General features: G+C 41.0%; 1 protein-coding gene across 2 annotated transcripts in view; it reads left to right on the top strand.

Annotated features, from left to right (window-relative positions):
• Positions 1-18012, top strand: part of ints10 (integrator complex subunit 10) — a 75622-nt gene that overhangs the window by 42797 nt on the left and 14813 nt on the right. For both annotated transcript variants that reach the window (XM_080193916.1, XM_080193925.1), the window contains exons 10-13: positions 3783-3936; positions 8605-8687; positions 15946-16092; positions 16981-17089. In XM_080193916.1, coding sequence (XP_080050042.1) covers positions 3783-3936; positions 8605-8687; positions 15946-16092; positions 16981-17089 — 493 coding nt within the window. The remainder of the gene's footprint in view (positions 1-3782; positions 3937-8604; positions 8688-15945; positions 16093-16980; positions 17090-18012) is intronic.

The raw sequence follows: 18012 nt of genomic DNA on the forward strand, positions 1-18012 counted from the left end.
GTGTAGTTTAATCATTATTCAATTTATTTATGTATTCCTTGGACAAGCCACTCTTCCACATAATACATTGGAATGGTTATAGAGAAGATTACCAAAAGTTTTCTTGAATAGAAAGGATGACTTAAGATTAAATATTTCCGCATACTAAAGCTTTGCAGCTATAAAAAGCTTATGGAAGACCTTTCAGTTTAAGACACCTTGGTCATGTGTGTTTTCTGCCTTATAAGCTGGTTGTCCGTCATTGAATTGAGCACCGTCCACTTCTACCTGAGTATCACAGTATGCGAGCACTCTACAGCTAAAATATGTTTATTATTAATATTGATTTCAAGTACTTGGATTTGTCAGGCTAGAACTAAATAAATGAAAAATTAATTCACAATACAATAGATGTAAGAATAACTTAAAAACATGCCATTTTTGTGGAATAATTTGCCCAACATAATAGTAGAGGAAAAGATATTAAAGATATCCAAAATGATCACTTACCTTGGAGAGTTACAGTGCTAAAGGAACGTACAAGACCCAAATGACTTTTTCCCATTCTTGGCTCACATTCTGTTGTGGGCGGTATGGTAGCACAGTGGTTAACATTGCTGCCTCTCAGTGCCAAGGACCTGGGTTCGATTGCTGGTTTTGTTCACTATCTGTGTGGAATCTGAATGTTCTCTCCATGTGTGGATGAGTTTTGTGCAGTGTTTGGGTTTCCTCCCACAGTCCGAAAGCTGTGCTGTTCAGGTGCATTGGCCAAGCTAAATTCTCCTCAGTGTACTGAAACTGGTGCTGGAGTGTGACAACTTGGGAATTTTCATAGTAACTAAGTTAATTACAATGTTAATGTAAGCCTACTTGTGACATTAATAAATAAACTTTGAACTTTTACTCCAGATTGACATTGATCTTTAATATTGTGCAAAGTTGATTCTGTCACAAAGATATCCAACAATATTAGTTCTTATATACTAATTTATTGTCTACCAGGCCACATGACATGAAGCCTTGTGTGATGAAGTACTTAAGAATCAGTTGTCTAAATTAGGGTGAAAATAATGAGTGCCCTAAGCATAGATCAGCTGCACAATTCATGAAGAACTTATGCTGAAGAAAGACCAAATGGTTTCACTTGAGCCAAAGTTGAACCTCAGAACTTTGTGTACCTGGACTAGATGCCAGTTTGAGAGTAGTGGGTTACTGGAGAACTCTGTGATCAATCAATTTCTTGGTTATGTGGCCTGATTAAAATGGAGTATTATTGCTATTTTGAATTTGTCCACTGACCTGGGGATCTAAAAAAAACTCTTGACAGCTACATAATACAATGATTGACTCCTTTCTCATTTGACAAAATGTTATTTGATCGCTGTTAGCAATCTTTTTGCATCAACGGCAAATATCGTCATCAGTTATGAATCCTTCAACTGGCTTGACTACACTGCTAAATTAAAATGTGGGGTCAACTACTACTGACCTCCCCCCAGCACCAACCTTCTGGACCACTGGGAGGACCTGGTATTTTATGCTGTCTGCAGCTTGCATAATTTGTTTTGCAACTCAGGCATCTTGTATTAGGCGATAAACTTCCTATTACATGTATGCAGTAGAATCAATGATGATCCTTTTACCAAGTTTTTGTACATCAGAAATTGCAGAGATGCCCACTATGCACTTCTGAGTTCTCCGATAAATTTCAAACACTGCATCGTAAAGGCTAAAATAAACTTGTGAATTATTCACAAGTTATTATTGCACAGTAGCAAAATAGATGCCACCAATACAGAATTATAACATATCAAAAACCTCAAGTCCACAATTTCAGTTAAAGTAGCTTATTCAGAGACTGTTTCTTACACCATCTGATGAACAGCAAAATTTGGGGTGGCCACTGACTTCATAACTTTCATGGTCATATATTGTTATGTGAATGTAGTTCTGTATTTGGCTGTAGAATCTAGCTGTTGCCTTCACGTGCGATCAAATGGCTGCAAAATAGAACGAGTCAGCAATAGAATTGTGATTAGATGACCATCAACTAAAGGAGCAGTTATACATTGACAACCTGATGATTTGCCATGTGCACCAGCACTGTCCTTGCATAGTTAGCAAATGCTTGCTTTAGTGAGGCACGTAGATGGAGATTCATTGTAGATGTCTGAATACTGCCTCCGTGGCTTGAGTTAATAGAATCATACTTATGAATGTTTGGGTTGTGAAAAAGCAAACTCTCTGCTTTCCAAATGCATTTCTTAGTCTTTACAAGTTAACAGTGCAACTAACTGAAGCTGCCTGAAATTTCCATGAGCTGTTTGCAACTCAAATCAGCATCTTGATGCATTTAGTGTGAGGTCAGGTAGTTCATTTGCAGATACAAGATATACTGTCTGCATATGGAGGGCAAATTGCATTGATTTGAACATACCTGTTAGATATTCTGGGGATTGAACTATCAATCAAGAAGATGGTGGCTGTAGGGAATCTATTTAGGGGATGTTTTCAAGTGCAGGTAGTTTCTGACTTCTCTCCAGTGGTTTACCATCTGTGATGGCATTTAGATTTATATTACCCTTTTCCCTGCAATTTTGCCTCTGTGTTTAAAGTCCTTCTCCCAGATGTTGGCCTTTTCCATGGCCTCAAATTCTCAGGCTGTGAACGGGTAATCACTAGATGATTGACAAATCTGGCTGTCTGCTGTGTAATCCGTTAGTTAATATTTTTGCTTGCCTTCAGAATTGAATATATCTATCACATCCATAAAGTCTGCCAGCTGATCATCTTTCCCTCGGCCCTCAATCATTCAGTTCCTCCTCTTCAACCTTTTGCCTGCTACCATCAGTCTCCCATTTCAAGGTTATTATGATTTTTCCAGCATAGCACCCATAACCTTTCTCTTCTCCAAGTGTTACTCTGTTTTGAATCCTTCCTTTCTCTCTCATCATGACAGCTACCAACTGAGCCAGTGCTGACAGTTTACTGACAATAAATGCGGTTTTATATTAATGTGATTAAATGGAATGATTATTTTTAAAATATTAATGGCTTCCCAGTGACACAGCAGAGCACAACCATGTGTAGCTGAGTCATGTCACTATGATAGCTTCAAGTTCAGCGCCCTGCAAGTTGGATGATTTCTGTTTGGGCAGTGGTAGGCATTGCAATTGACCATAGCCCACCTAAAGGAGAGAGAAAAATCAGCTACATTTTCCATCCTAAATTGTTATCTGGTGCCTGGTGCAGTCATTCTCTTCAGTTGATCACTTCAAATGGATTAATAATCACAAGTTCTACCCCCCACACCCAAATCTAAATTATACTCAGAAGCTGGGAGAACTTGTATTTGGGTATCCTTTCTTTGATTTTAGTTTTAATTATTTTAAAAACTCCCCTCTGTCGAGCAAGGCTGAACTTGCATTGGTAATTGTGGGTGTACCTGATGACTTTCCTGCCTCATCCAATGCTCCTTCATGTGTGCTCTCCACATCTGGTAGATTGTTTGAGAAAGTAAGATCTAGCAATCCCTGCTGGAAGTGTATGTGTGGATATTGTCTTAGGACAGAGAATTAGGAGCTGTGGTAATCCTTGTTTTTCATGGTTGAGTAGTCTGGAAATGTTCGTTGTTGAGGCTCACACATGAGAACCAACCACTTGTGCAAGGTACAAGAGACCATTGAAAGTGTTAACTTATCCAGAAGTGGGAAAATTGGTAGAAAGTGTAACTCATAAAGCAATATTAATTGTTTAACATTTAAATTTTAAAGATGTTAACTTTATTTCACTTTATAATTTAGAGTTCAGACGATGAAGAATGTTCTGGAAAAGGGCGTAATCGTCACATCGTTGTCAATAAGATTGAGCTGCCAAACTCAATTGATGTACTTGAAAACTTTAAGCTTGCAAGAGAAAGTTGGGAATTGCTTCATTCTCAAGAGGCTTTGGAAAAAGGTAAGACTGATCCCATCTTATAGTGGAAATTAAATTCTTTTACTCTGTTAGGACCTATTTGTGAGGAGAGGATTTTTTGACTTATTTTCCCTCAAAATATCTGTGCAAACGCATAAGGCTTTATCTTGCTATATTTTAGAGATTTGCAGTTAACAGTTGCTGCATCAAATCACTGTCTTGGTTAACTTATTCCTGGTCTAATATAAATGTTAAAGCATTGAACAATTCAATCCCATTTCAGGTTTTCCATAGGGGAATTGTTCTCTAATTTACCCATAATTGTATTATGCTATAAATTCTATACCATTTATGGTACAATTCTGCCACTGGTTGGTTAAAGTCTGTGACAAATTTAAAATACAATTGCTGCCTTTGATTTTGTGGAGATTTGCTTGATGACTGACTTTCAGATGACGGAAGTCCTTCTTGTCACATCAGTGCCATTGCAAATTAAAATTGTATTGATACCAAAGGTACAAACAATAAAAGCATGATTGCAGCTGAAATATTCCTGGTCTTATCTGTGCAGTGAGTTACATGGTCTTACTACTGTTCATCCATTTGGTTTTTCTCCAGTAAATACGATCGGGGATGTTAGGAAAGCAAAAGACAAGTTTTAATTTTTTTGAGAATCAGCTATGTCTGTGTAAACTACACTGGAACCCTGCTATTACGTGGTCTAAAGGGCCTATATCTTGAGTCTTTATAATAGGTGAGGCCACATTTTAAAGAGGTCTTTTCAAGAGCGTCAAACCAGTAGTCAGAATAAAGCAGAACTACAATGATCTGATTAAATTGACCTCAAACAGATAACTCTTAAGACACTAGTCACATGTTCTATATAATGTGTATTCACATTTTAAATCCTGCTTATGTTTTTTCTCATTGTCATGAGCTCGCGCTGAACTTGAAATGGAATACAACAACATTTTAAGTTTAAAATAAAAAGTGTCAGTGGATTTCATTTAAATAACATTGTATATGAACTGGCCTCAAATTTAAACTTTAAAATTTGACAGGCAAGTAAAAGTAAAAAAACTACAGGTTAAAAAAGATGACCAGGGAACTTGCAGGCAGTACTGAAACTTGCAGAGGTAAGCTGTTAAACCATTAAATGACAGTCATGGGTCAGTGATAATAAGTCTGCAAACATCCTGAGCTATTGCCAGACATTTTCAGCCTCTCTTTACAACAATCTGAAGCCCCTATTTGCTTCAAGAAGGTGACCATCATCCCGGCGGTAAGAAAAATCAAGCAGCGTGCCTTAATGACTATTGGCTGGTGGCTGTGACAGCCATCATTATGAAGTACTTCAAAAGGTCAGTCATAGCATGAATCAATTTCAGTCTTCTGGACTACCTGGATCCACTACAGTTTGCCTACCACTGCAACAGATCCACAGCAGATGCCACTTCCCTGGACCTGCACTCAACCCTGAAACACCTAGATAACAAGGACACCTGTGTCAGACTCCTATTTATTGACTACAGCTCAGCCTTCAACTATAATTTCCATGAAACTTAACTTATCCCCAAACACTGTGGCCTGGGCCTTGGTACCTCCCTCTGCGACTGGATCCTGAACTTCCTAACTCTCAGACCACAGTCAATAAGGACAGGCAACAACACCTCCTCCATGATCATCTTCAATACCGGTGCCCCTCAAGGCTTGTGTTCTCAGCCCCATGCTATACTCCTTGTACACCTATGACTGTGTGACCAAATTCTCCTCCAATTCGATTTTCAAGTTTGCTGACAACACAGTGAGATAGAGAATCTGGTGAATTGGTGCGGCAACATTAATCTCTCCCTCAATGTCAACAAAATGAAGGATATTGTCACTGACTCCAGGAAGTGTAAAGGAGAACATGCCCCTGTCTACTTCAATGAGGACAAAGTAGAAAGTTTCAAGAGCTTCAAGTTTTTAGGTGTCAGATTACCATCAACCTGTCCAGTCCTCCCCATGCTGATACTATAGTTAAGAAAGCCCACCAATGCCTTTACTTTCTCAGAAGACTAAGGAAATTTGGCATGTTAGTTACGACTCTCATCAACTTTTATAGATGCACCATAGAAAGCATCCTTTCTAGTTATATCATAGCTTGATATGGCTCCTGCTCTGCCCAAGACCGCAAGGAACTACAAAAGGTCGTGAATGTAGCCCAATCCATCATGCAAACCAGCCTTCCATCCATTGACTTTGTCTATACCTCCTGCTGCCTCGGCAAAGCAGCCAGCATAATTAAGGACCCCACGCATCCTGGAAATTCTCTCTTCCACCTCCTTCTCTTGTGAAAAAGATACAAAAATCTGAGGTCACGTATCAACCGACTGAAGAACAGCTTCTTCCCTGCTGCTGTCAGATTTTTGAACAGACCTACCTTGCGTTAGGTTGATCTTTCTCTACACCCTAGCTATGACTGTAACACTACATTCTGCACTCTCTCGTTTCTGTCTCTATGAATGATACATGTTGTCTGTATAGCACGCAAGAAACAGTGCTTTTCACTGTATGTTAATACATATGACAATAATAAATCAAACAAGAGGTAGACAAATGTTCCAATGATTGTTCCACGGAAGGTTAACCAAGAGCTGGTTAGTGCTATGGATCTTGCCCACTCTGCTTAAAAAGTTGGAGGGATAGAGGGATGTCCATCCACAATCCCAACAGCTGCCCTGTATTTGATGCTAGGAGGAATGTTGACTATTTTAAGATTGGACTTCCATCCATTTCTCAGGAGGAATGACTCCTGCCATTGACAGCTGCCAGGCAATCGGATTATTAGCCACAGGGAACCACCCTTGGGTCTGCAAGCAGTCCCCATTACTGAGGAGCCTGGACTGACAGATCAATCCAGGGTTGTGGCGTGGAAGGGGCTGCGCTTCAAGCGGCAAGTGAGGATTGGATTATCTTTTGGATGGGGATCGAAAGGAAATTTCCCCATCCTTACTTGACATTAGGTCGCATAGCTAAAACTGCTGAGATACCCGTATGGTGTGGTAAAAGCTTGCGGCAATGGGATGAAGCCCTTAATTGGATGTTAATTGACCACTTAAGGTATTCCGTGAGCCCAAGGTGACTGTGCTGTCTGATCTCTCCTGTGCTTCCTGCAAAATTTGAGACAAGTCAGGGGTTGGCACATAACAGCAAATTGTGAATTTCCTTTAAATTCTTCAATTTAGATCACCTCTCTGTGTTTCCCTGAACTTGGTAAGAAGTCTCACAACACCAGGTTAGAGTCTCTAACCTGGTGTTGTGAGACTTCTTACTGTGTTACCCCAGTCCAACGCCAGCATCTCTACATCATGACTTTCCCTGAATTGTAGCTGCACACTTGTAAAATGTTGGGTTTCAATTTTTAAGCCTTTTTATTTAAATATCTGGAGATAAAGTGAAGAAATTAATTCTGAAGACATGGATTTGTTCATAATTATCAAAATGAAAACTGCTCTTTTAAATGTTTGAAGTGTTACCCAAGAAACCCAAGTGATAAATCAGCACATCTTCAAAAGAGCGTGGTTTCCAAATTCTCTGGTTACTATCTTTATCAGAAAAACCATAGAATTAGATCTAAACTGTAAGCAGCTGGTTTGTCAAAAATCAAAGAATCCCTACAGTGCAGAAGAGGCCATTTGGCCCATTAAGTCTGGCTCTGACAGAGTGTCTTACCTAGTCCCATCTCTGTAACCCCATACATTTCCCATAGATAATTAATCTAACCTCCAGATATTTGGACACTAAGGGGCAATTTAGTATGGCCAATCCATTTAACCTGCTCATCATTGGACTGTGGAAAGAAACAGGAGCACCTGGAGGAAACCCATGCAGACATGGGGAAAATGTGCAAACTCCAGACAGTTATCCAAGGCTGGAATTGAACCCAGGTCCCTTGGGTGAAGCAGCAGTGCTAACCACTTCTAGAAGAAAATCTGGCAAACAGGAAGTTTATTCAAATCACAAACAGTGATAATAGAAATAAAAAGGTATTCTAATGGCCGCACAACAAACAGTCAATGTCACGGCTATTCTGATTCTGTGGCTTAATACTTTGACAGTACACCTTATTTTTTGGACTTGGATGTGCTCTGATTATGGTTTTCCCAGACACGTCAAGGAATAGGAGTAGACTATTCAGCCCATGACCCTATTTCCGGCATTCAGTAACATCATGGCTGATTTAGCTGTGTCCTCCACTTCCTACCTCCTATACCCTCTGACTCCATTGTGGACAAGCATGTAAATTAGGAGCAGGAGTGTCCGTTAATAATAAACAATAATGGCTTCACTAACTTTTTGGCATACTAATGCAGTGCCAAAATAATAGAAAATAATTTCTCTTTACACGTAACTATTTTGAGGGTGCTATTTCAGAAAAGGTAGTTTATTATGTTCAGAAGTGTAGTACAAAGAGAACTTGTAAATTAGGGACGATTCAGGTCCATTTTTGTCACCAGACAGTGACATAAGGCATGGGATTGATTGACCTAGAATTGTAGGTCCTTTTTATATTAATTACTTGTGCCGGTGATATTCCAGATTTGCTGATTTATTGGAATTCTGGAATTACAAATACTGAAAAACAGTTTTCTACTTTTTTTTCAACTGAGATGCATTGTGTTATGATATATTGTAGAATTTATTTGTGATTTATCTTTCACTCTTTAGAATTCACGCGAATCTGCATGTCTTGGAAGACTGAAACTTGGCTGTGGTTAAGGATATTCATAACCGACATGATTGTATACCAGGTAAGTTATTTGAGGTCACACTGACTGTGGAAGCACAGAAAGATCCTTTGCTGCAACTATATTTGCTTAGTCTTATTAACTAAAGGCTTATTCTGAATTTATTGATTGAAGTTAATGAAGTTATCCTCACAATAACATTTCGTATTGTGTGCCTATTGTGACTTTGAAGCTCTTCTTGGTTAAGTATTTCAGTCAGTGTTTTTGTTTCTATCTTATTATTTTCTACTTTCCCATTCGTATGTCACCAAACATGTACACAATCACATTCAAACAAAAATTCTCCAATATCCAGCTACTATAAAAAATCCTCATCTATCCCACTATACACATCCCTAAAAAAGAGGTTTCGCTTAACAGGATTCTCAAATTTGTTATTAAGCTTGAATTTTCCAATGTAATCTGTCCCCCACAGTCCACTTAGCGTCTGAATATCCTCTTTTTAAACAAATTTGATCACATATCTTACCCATTCCTAGTTGTCTAAAGGCGTTGTCAACCATGTAGCTTGGAACTGTAGTTACATGGTGGTAGTTTCCGTCCTTGGGGGACATTAGTGAACCAGTTAGGTTTTTTATGAAAATCCGGCAGCTTTTATGTACATTTTATCTGTTCATATTTTGACTTGTCACATTGGGAAATTTCTCAGTGTATCCCTGCTTCTTAGTATAGTGCCATTCTCCCAAGGTAAAATCTGCTTCCTTCTCCTTCTCATGCAGTTATTTTCTGTGAAGTTGATTCCTATGTTTGGATGCTAATGCAATATACTGAGTGTAATAAAGAAAATGTATTGTGTAAAATCTATTTCTGACCCAAAAAATCAATTTTCCAGGAGGCAGTGATTACCACTGTAACCCAGTCAAAAGGCAATTCCCATATTCATTCTCTCAAAACATTTTGTATAGATCAATCTGAAACATTTTAGTTGGATTAAGTTTGAACTTTATTTTTGATATTATCATGCTCCTTTTAGAAATAAACCATTTGGCATTTCAGTGGTATCCTTTGTTGGCAACAATGCATCGTGCCTTTACGTAGTTCTCCACATGGCAATACAGTAGTTTGGTGGAGTATTGCTGAAAAAAGAGATGTTGAAGTTTGTACCTTGCACTCATCAGGACACTTCACAAGAATGCTGATTGGTTGGCAAGTGGACTGTGGTAGAGGCATTGCCATGGAAAATGCACTAGTCACCAGTGACTGACAGATAACTGCCAAGCATTGTTGGAAATTTAAACCAAGCAGCTTGACCTTGATTGGTCAAGATATTGCCCTGGGGGAATGAATCAGCAAATGGCTATCACTTATTTTGTTTGGCTGAAATAGATGCAATGTGTTCTTTCTGTTTGCAAAGAGCAAGACCTTGTGTATTAATATATATGCCTTCCAGTACACATGCGCACACACTGTACTGGAAGTCCAATTTACAACCTTAAACTCTTAGCAAATGTTGTCCAGTCATTGTGGAATAACATCTAATATTTTGTTTTTTTAACCCGCTGTTTTGAGTTTTGTAAGCATTGGCTGGTTGGGTATAGCCTGTACCTTGCCCATTGCGAACAGCAGCTGGGTCATGCTGTTTGATGTGATCTGCCAGTCTTTGAGATTTACAGTCTACATAGCTAGCATCACAGTAGCACTGAATTCATGTACCAGATTACTCATTTGTGTGATGGGCAGAACGTTTTTTTGGCAGTATCCTATTAGGCAGATACCATCTGTGTTGCATTGTAGCAGTCTGAAACAATTAACTTCACTTGTTGCTCAAATTTTTGACGTACTTTACCCTTCCAAGATAACCTGAGGCAGACTGGGCATTTTTCAGGAGCAAAAGTGAGGACATTAGTCTTGTTCATGAGTTTGCATGGTATATACCACGAAATGATCTGATCAGTATATCCATTGTCAAGAAGAATGTCTTTGATGTGCCGCGTTTTGGCATCAGGCTTGCATGACGAGCAAATGGCCCAAACCCTTTATACAAGGTTGACGAAAGCACCAATCTTATAGTGTATGGAACTATAAGAATCTCAATGCTTTTTTTGACCAGTGAAGGTAGACTTGCAGTAGATTGTGGTAGAGAAACCCCTCATTGTTTGCTGGAGCAGACGAGGAAGGAGCATCAGAGAGAAAGCTAAGACTTTACCTGTTAAAAACCTGTTTAAAATAAGTTTAAAGCACTTTGTTCTTTGTAGAACTGTTTAAAGCATTTACTTATTGTATTTACTGCTTTAAGAATTGTGAGGGAGTGATTATCAGGCAGTTGTGGCCCATCAGCTTTAATTATCAAGTGTCCACACGGTGAAGCCTTACATTGTTTGCTGGAGCAGACGAGGAAGGAGCATCAGAGAGAAAGCTAAGACTTTACCTGTTAAAAACCTGTTTAAAATAAGTTTAAAGCACTTTGTTCTTTGTAGAACTGTTTAAAGCATTTACTTATTGTATTTACTGCTTTAAGAATTGTGAGGGAGTGATTATCAGGCAGTTGTGGCCCATCAGCTTTAAATCAGCGCCAAGTTTAAAAGGAGGCCTGGTGTAGATAGCGGGCAGCGTCGGAGCGGGCAGCGGAGTGAGAGGGAAGCAGAGTGAGCTATTAGGGCTTAATATCAAAAAGGGCTGGAAGGTAAAAAGGCCAGGTGGAAAGAACAAGGAAAAAAAAAATTTTTTTTTCAAAACTACTACAGCAAGAAACAAGGAAAAAATTTTTTCCCACAACAAATTATATTGAATAATGGAGGGGCATGTGATGTGCGGTTCCTGTATGATGTGGGAACTGGTGGACCCCAGGGTCCTTCCCAGTGACCATGTCTGCAGTAAGTGCAGGTTGCTGGAGGAGCTCCAGCTCAAGGTGGATGAGCTGGCCTCTGAGCTACAGACACTGAGGCTCATCAGGGGGAGAGAGGGTGCCATTGTCAATGGGGTGCAAGTGACATCCACCCCCTCTAGACTGTCTAAATCTAAGGGTCAGGAACAAAAGGGGGCTGCTGGGAGGAGGAAGGGGGGTGAGGAGCGGAGGCCTCAGCCTCTTAATCTGCATAACAGGTTTGAGGTTCTTGCTTCCACTCTGGAAGAGGACGAGGCAGGTGAGGTTGGTGAGCAAACTGCACACGGTACAGTGATGCAGCAGGACATAGGCAAAGAGAAGGGGAAAAGGAACGTAGTAGTGATTGGAGATAGTGGGGTGAAGGGTATTGACACTGTCCTTTGTCACAATGACAAAGTGCACAGAAGGGTGTGTTGTCTGCCTGGTGCTCGGGTACAGGATGTCGCAGCTGGGCTGCAGAGGAATCTGGAGTGGGAGGGTGAGAACCCAGTTGTGGTGGTACATGTGGGTGCCAGCGACGTAGGCAAAGTGCGGACTGAGGATCTGGGGAGGGAGTATGAGAAGCTGGGAATGGAATTAAAAAGTAGAACCGACAAGGTGGTCTTCTCTGGGCTACTGCCTGAACCGAGTGCAGACGGGCGTAGGGTTGACAGGATAAAGGAAGTGAATGGGTGGCTCAGAGATTGGTGTGGGAGGAATGGGATCGAATTTATGGGGCATTGGCACCAGTATTGGGGTAGGTGGGACTTGTTCGGGCGGGATGGGGTTGGTCTGAATCGTGCTGGGACCAGAGTGCTGGCGAATCGAGTAAAGAGGACTGTAGACAGGGCTTTAAACTAATTAGTGGGGGGGAGGGTGCGAGGGTAGGTGATGTTAGGAGGTCTACAGTTAAGGATAGGGTACAGGTAAGGGAAGAGGCTGAGGATGTCCCAAGTGGTGGCGTTACGGCAAATAGGGTCCAGAAGAAGGCTGGGATGAAAGCGCTTTATCTGAATGCACGAAGCATTCGGAATAAAGTGGATGAGCTGGTGGCGCAGATCGACACAAATGGATACGATCTGGTGGCCATTACAGAGACGTGGCTGCAAGGTGACAGGGACTGGGAGATGAATGTACAGGGCTATCAAGTGTTTAGGAAGGATAGGCAGGAGGAAAGAGGGGGTGGCGTAGCTCTGCTGATTAAGGACAGCATCAAGGTGGTAGCAAGGGATGATATCGGAGCCAAAGAGCAGAAAGTGGAATCGTTGTGGGTGGAGATTAGGAACAGCAAAGGGAGGAAGACGCTGGTGGGTGTCGTCTATAGGCCCCCGAATAATGATCTGGAGGTGGGGCGGGCTGTTAACGCGCAAATAAGTGCGGCGTGCAGGAATGGGACGGCAGTAGTTATGGGGGATTTCAATCTGCATATTGATTGGTCGACCCATGTTGGACGAGGTGGGCTCGAGGAGGAGTTCTTGGAATGCTGCCGGGATAGTTTCCTGGAACAGTGTGTGTTGGAGCCGACGAGGGAGCGAGCTATCTTGGATCTGGTGCTATGTAATGAGGCGGGTAGAATTAGGGACCTTGAGGTGAAGGATCCTCTTGGAGAGAGTGATCATTGTATGGTGGAGTTTCTGTTGCAGATGGAGGAGGAGAAAGTGGGTTCCCGGACACGTGTCCTTTGTTTGAATAGAGGGGAGTATGGTAGGATGAGAGAAGAATTGGCGAATGTGGACTGGGGGAGCGCGTTGGAAGGTAGGTCTGCTGAGGAGCAGTGGAGGATCTTTAAGGAGATCTTTCTTGGTGCTCAGCAGAAATTTATTCCGATGGTTAAAAAGGACAGTAGGAAGAGAGGTAATAAGCCGTGGATAACGAAGGAGGTGAAGGAAAGTGTTAAATTAAAAGCGGAGGAATTTAGAGTAGCTAAGAGCAGTGGGCGAGAAGAGGATTGGGAAAGGTTTAAATGTCAACAAAGATTGACAAAAAAGTTGATAAAGGAGGGTAGAAGAAGCTATGAAGCTGGGCTAGCGCTTAATATAAAAAAGGATAGCAAGAGTTTTTATAAATATATAAAAAGGAAGAGGCTGGCTAGGGTGAACGTTGGTCCCTTAGCGGATGAGAAAGGGGACCTAGTGGTAGGGGATGGGGATATGGCTAAGGTCTTGAATAACTTTTTTGTTTCTGTCTTCACGGAGGAGGACGTGAATAATTTGCCGGGTGTTAGCGATGGAAAGGTGGTAGGACTGGAGGGTCTTAATGACATTACTGTTACTAGAGAGGTGGTGCGCGACAGACTGGAGGGGCTGATTGTGGACAAGTCCCCAGGACCGGATGGAATGCATCCGAGGGTTCTGAAAGAAATGGCGGAGGTGATAGTGGATGCCTTGGTGGTTATTTTCCAGACGTCGCTGGATTCCGGGGAAGTGCCGGAAGATTGGAAAACGGCTAATGTTACGCCGTTGTTTAAGAAGGGTGCCAGGCAAAAGGCGGGGAATTACAGGCCGGTTAGTTTAACGTCTGTGGTAGGTAAAATGTTAGAATCCGTCATTAAGGAGGAAATTGCGAGGCATCTTGAAGGGAATTGCTTGATAGGGCAGACGCAACACGGTTTCATTAAAGGGAAGTCGTGTCTGACAAATTTACTGGAGTTCTATGAGGATGTGTCTAGGGCGGTGGATAGAGGAGAGCCGGTGGATGTGGTCTTTCTGGATTTTCAGAAGGCGTTTGATAAGGTACCTCACAAGAGGTTACTGCAGAAGGTCAGAGGACATGGAGTTGGGGGTAGGGTGTTAGCGTGGATAGAGGATTGGTTGTCAAATAGGAGGCAGAGAGTGGGGGTCAATGGGTGCTATTCGGATTGGCGGTTGGTGACTAGTGGGGTGCCCCAGGGGTCGGTGCTGGGGCCTCAGCTATTTACCATTTATATAGATGATCTGGAGGAGGGAACCGAGTGTAGGGTGTCGAAATTTGCTGATGACACCAAGATTGGGGGAAAGGCAAATTGTGCGGAGGGTGTGGAGAGTCTGCAGAAGGATCTAGATAGGCTGGGCGAATGGGCCAGGAAATGGCAAATGGAATTTAATGTTGGCAAGTGTGAGGTGGTCCACTTTGGTAGGAAGAATGGTAGGAAGGACTATTACTTACGTGGCGAAAAACTGCAGCAGGCGACGGTGCAGAGGGACCTCGGGGTCCTTGTGCATGAGTCGCAAAAACCCAGCCTGCAAGTGCAGCAGGTGGTCAGGAAGGCGAATGGGATGCTGGCCTTCATAGCGAGGGGGATTGAATATAAAAGTAGGGAGGTCTTGCTGCAGCTGTATAGGGCATTGGTGAGGCCGCAGCTGGAGTACTGTGTGCAGTTTTGGGCACCGCACCTGCGCAAGGATATTTTGGCCCTGGAGGGAGTGCAGAGGAGGTTTACTAGGCTGATACCGGAGTTGAGGGGGTTGAGCTATGAGGAGAGGCTGAATAAACTAGGCTTGTACTCGTTAGAGTTTAGAAGAATGAGGGGAGATCTCATTGAGACGTATAAGATGATGAATGGGATGGATAGGATAGAGGTGGAAAGACTCTTCCCGCTCAAAAAAGACAGTAGGACTAGGGGGCACAGCCTCAAGATAAAGGGGGGGCGGTTCAGAACGGAGTTGAGGAGGAACTTCTTCACTCAAAGGGTGGTGAATCTCTGGAATTCTCTGCCCGTTGAAGTGGTGGAGGCTGCCTCGCTAAATATTTTTAAGAAGCGGGTTGATGGGTTTTTGATAAGAGAGGGGATTAAGGGTTATGGGGAGAGGGCGGGAAAGTGGAACTGAGCCACGACAGATCAGCCATGATCTTATTGAATGGCGGGGCAGGCTCGAAGGGCCAGATGGCCTACTCCTGCTCCTATTTCTTATGTTCTTATGTTCTTATGTTCTGATAGATTTCTCAATTAATACATCAAGGAAAAGGAGTTAATTTGACAGTTCCATTTCAAATGTGATCTTGACCACAGGACATTAAAACATACAAGGAAATTATATGCAGCTGCAGATTTAAATATAGCAAATGTATCATCCACATTTTGGAAAAATGCAACTGGCAGGAGATTAGGTATCATTCTGTCGAAAACATGTTTCTCATGGAACCCAACAAACTTTGACATGTCAGTTTTTTTCAGCAAAACACATGATATTGTCTTCTGTGCTGCTGAAGGGAGAGGAGGAATGGTAATAGGTGGAGGATGCTGGATAAAAAGTAAACACCATATTAGTTATCAGAAGAAAGAAAACAGTTGCAGCTTTTATGATCTATTCAAATGTTAGTTTGCTGATTAAGGGAAAGCGGGATTATTGAATTGGCTTAAAAATAGGCCATAAATTTTTGACTTTTTTATTATGTAGGATGGGATTATATAAATACTGTTAGTGATCTATTTCCTTTTTTTATTGCCTTTAGTATGTAATTGATTTTTTTTCTTTGAAGGGCCAGTATAGAAAAGCAATAAACAGTCTTCATCAGTTAGGTGCTCTTCAAGGAGCCCAGCAGCATGTCATGAATCAAGGTACACTCGAACAACAGAGAGCATTAATTCAAATGGCTGCCTGTCACTTTGCATTAGGAGAATATAGAGTAAGTACACAATGGTAATACATTCTGAGCACTTGAAAATTGACTTTTGCCTGTCCACTTTACAAACTTCAAAACTTCTATTGCAAAATTGATTGTTTTTGATAAGATATGGAAAATCTTGTTCATCTGTTTGAAAACTTGGTTGCACATTTTTGGATTTGCATATTATTCATCAAAAGGGACAGTAGAGTTTTTGGATTTAAGTGACCTTCTGGGTTAATGGTGTGGTTTGTTGTTGGAACTCAGCTGACAGTTTTTCATGGAGTTAGTTTCTAATTTAAGTAGTGGACACAATGTGAAAATGAAATGCTATTCCTTCAAAGATCGAAAGACTGTATCAAACTGTTGCTGTTCTGTAACTTCCTTCTGTAAAGTAGAATAATTGTAAATGAGGAATGAGCTGGTTGCTGTCACTGCTGTTGAATGAAACTAAGTTGGCTGCTCCTTTTATGGGCAGTGTAAAAGTTAAATGAAAAACTTATAACACAAGAAGATTTGTTAATTAAGGAATCCTCTGCTGACCACAGTCTTTCAGATAAATTGCACTATCTGATTCATACATGAACACTTTTTTCTTTTTAAAACAAGTATTTAAATTTACTTCTGCCATTAATGAATGGGAAGACCACCAAATCAAACGATAAAATTGAGTTCAAGAGGCAATTGGATATATCCCTGAAAATGAGAAGTGTGACGAGAAAAGATGGACGAGTTTGATCTGTCAAAAATGGAATAGTTTATTTAGATTTTCTAGTCTTTGATGTTTTTCTGAAGTGCCTATATTATTTAAGTTGATAAATTGAGTATATGACTGTGTCATTTATTTTTTCACTATTGACAGCGTAATGAAGTCCATTGTGAATCTGCCCTCTTGTTTTCCTTCCATAGATGACATGTGATAAGGTGTTGGATGTTATGTGCAGTATCATTCCATGCACACAGGATGTAGTGAAATTGCAGGAGGAAGCTCCAAAAGTGAAACCTAGATTTAGGAAAGGTATGGTCTACAGTGAAATATTCAGATATGTACTATTTGGCAGTGCCTGTTTTCCTTCTACACTAATCACACAGAATGTAATTATACGTTGCCTCATTGGAATGCCTTGATCCAAGTACATCTCTACAGTGTCACAGTAGCCTGTTTCCCTGTTCAACATAGGCAAAATATATTAGGGTGAGGTGCACGATTAGTTTGACTCAAAAGTAAGTATTTGTGGTTTATATTTTCCAACTTCCTTTTGCATTGTGTGGTATAGTTTGGAATGCAATTGAATAATTTCTAGTAAAGTTAAACAATGCCGATATTGGAACTCTGAACTAAAAACAGAAAATGCTGGAAGTATTCAGCATTTTTTGAGAGAGAAACAGAGTTAAGGTTTCAGATTGATTAACCTCATTTATAAGCTTAGAAAAACCCATGAAAAAGATGTCTTTTTGTTTTCACACACAAAATATCATTGGGACAAGTGGATTCTTGCCACCTGTTCCAAATCAAATCTAAATATTCAAATTGTTTGTGCCCCTCTAAAACCTTAGAACTCCTACTTACAATGCCAGTGCTGATGCTGTCAGGATTTTGTGTTTTTTGTCTATAGAACTTTGGTGACTGTGATGGAAGACATTAAAATAATTGATACTGCACCAAGAGTTCTGTTCCTGCACACTTGCATAAAGATATTGACACAAATTTCCTTGTAAAATGGAGCATGTTGGAGCCCTGTATTTTTGTGATAATTATGAAAGCGCTAACCCAAAGATGTAGATTGCCTAACCACATGTTGCTCAGTTCCTGAACTCGCACCATTATAGGAGAAACAACCTGTATTGCTTCTGAACTGCACTTGGGTCTTTGATTAATAGCATCATGGCGGAGGCCGAGGAAATGGTTGCCCTCCAAGCATCTTAACTGAGTTTTATTTG

Source organism: Carcharhinus amblyrhynchos, chromosome 1 (assembly GCF_965287045.1).
Source record: "Carcharhinus amblyrhynchos chromosome 1, sCarAmb.v2.hapA, whole genome shotgun sequence".
NCBI lineage: Eukaryota > Metazoa > Chordata > Chondrichthyes > Carcharhiniformes > Carcharhinidae > Carcharhinus > Carcharhinus amblyrhynchos.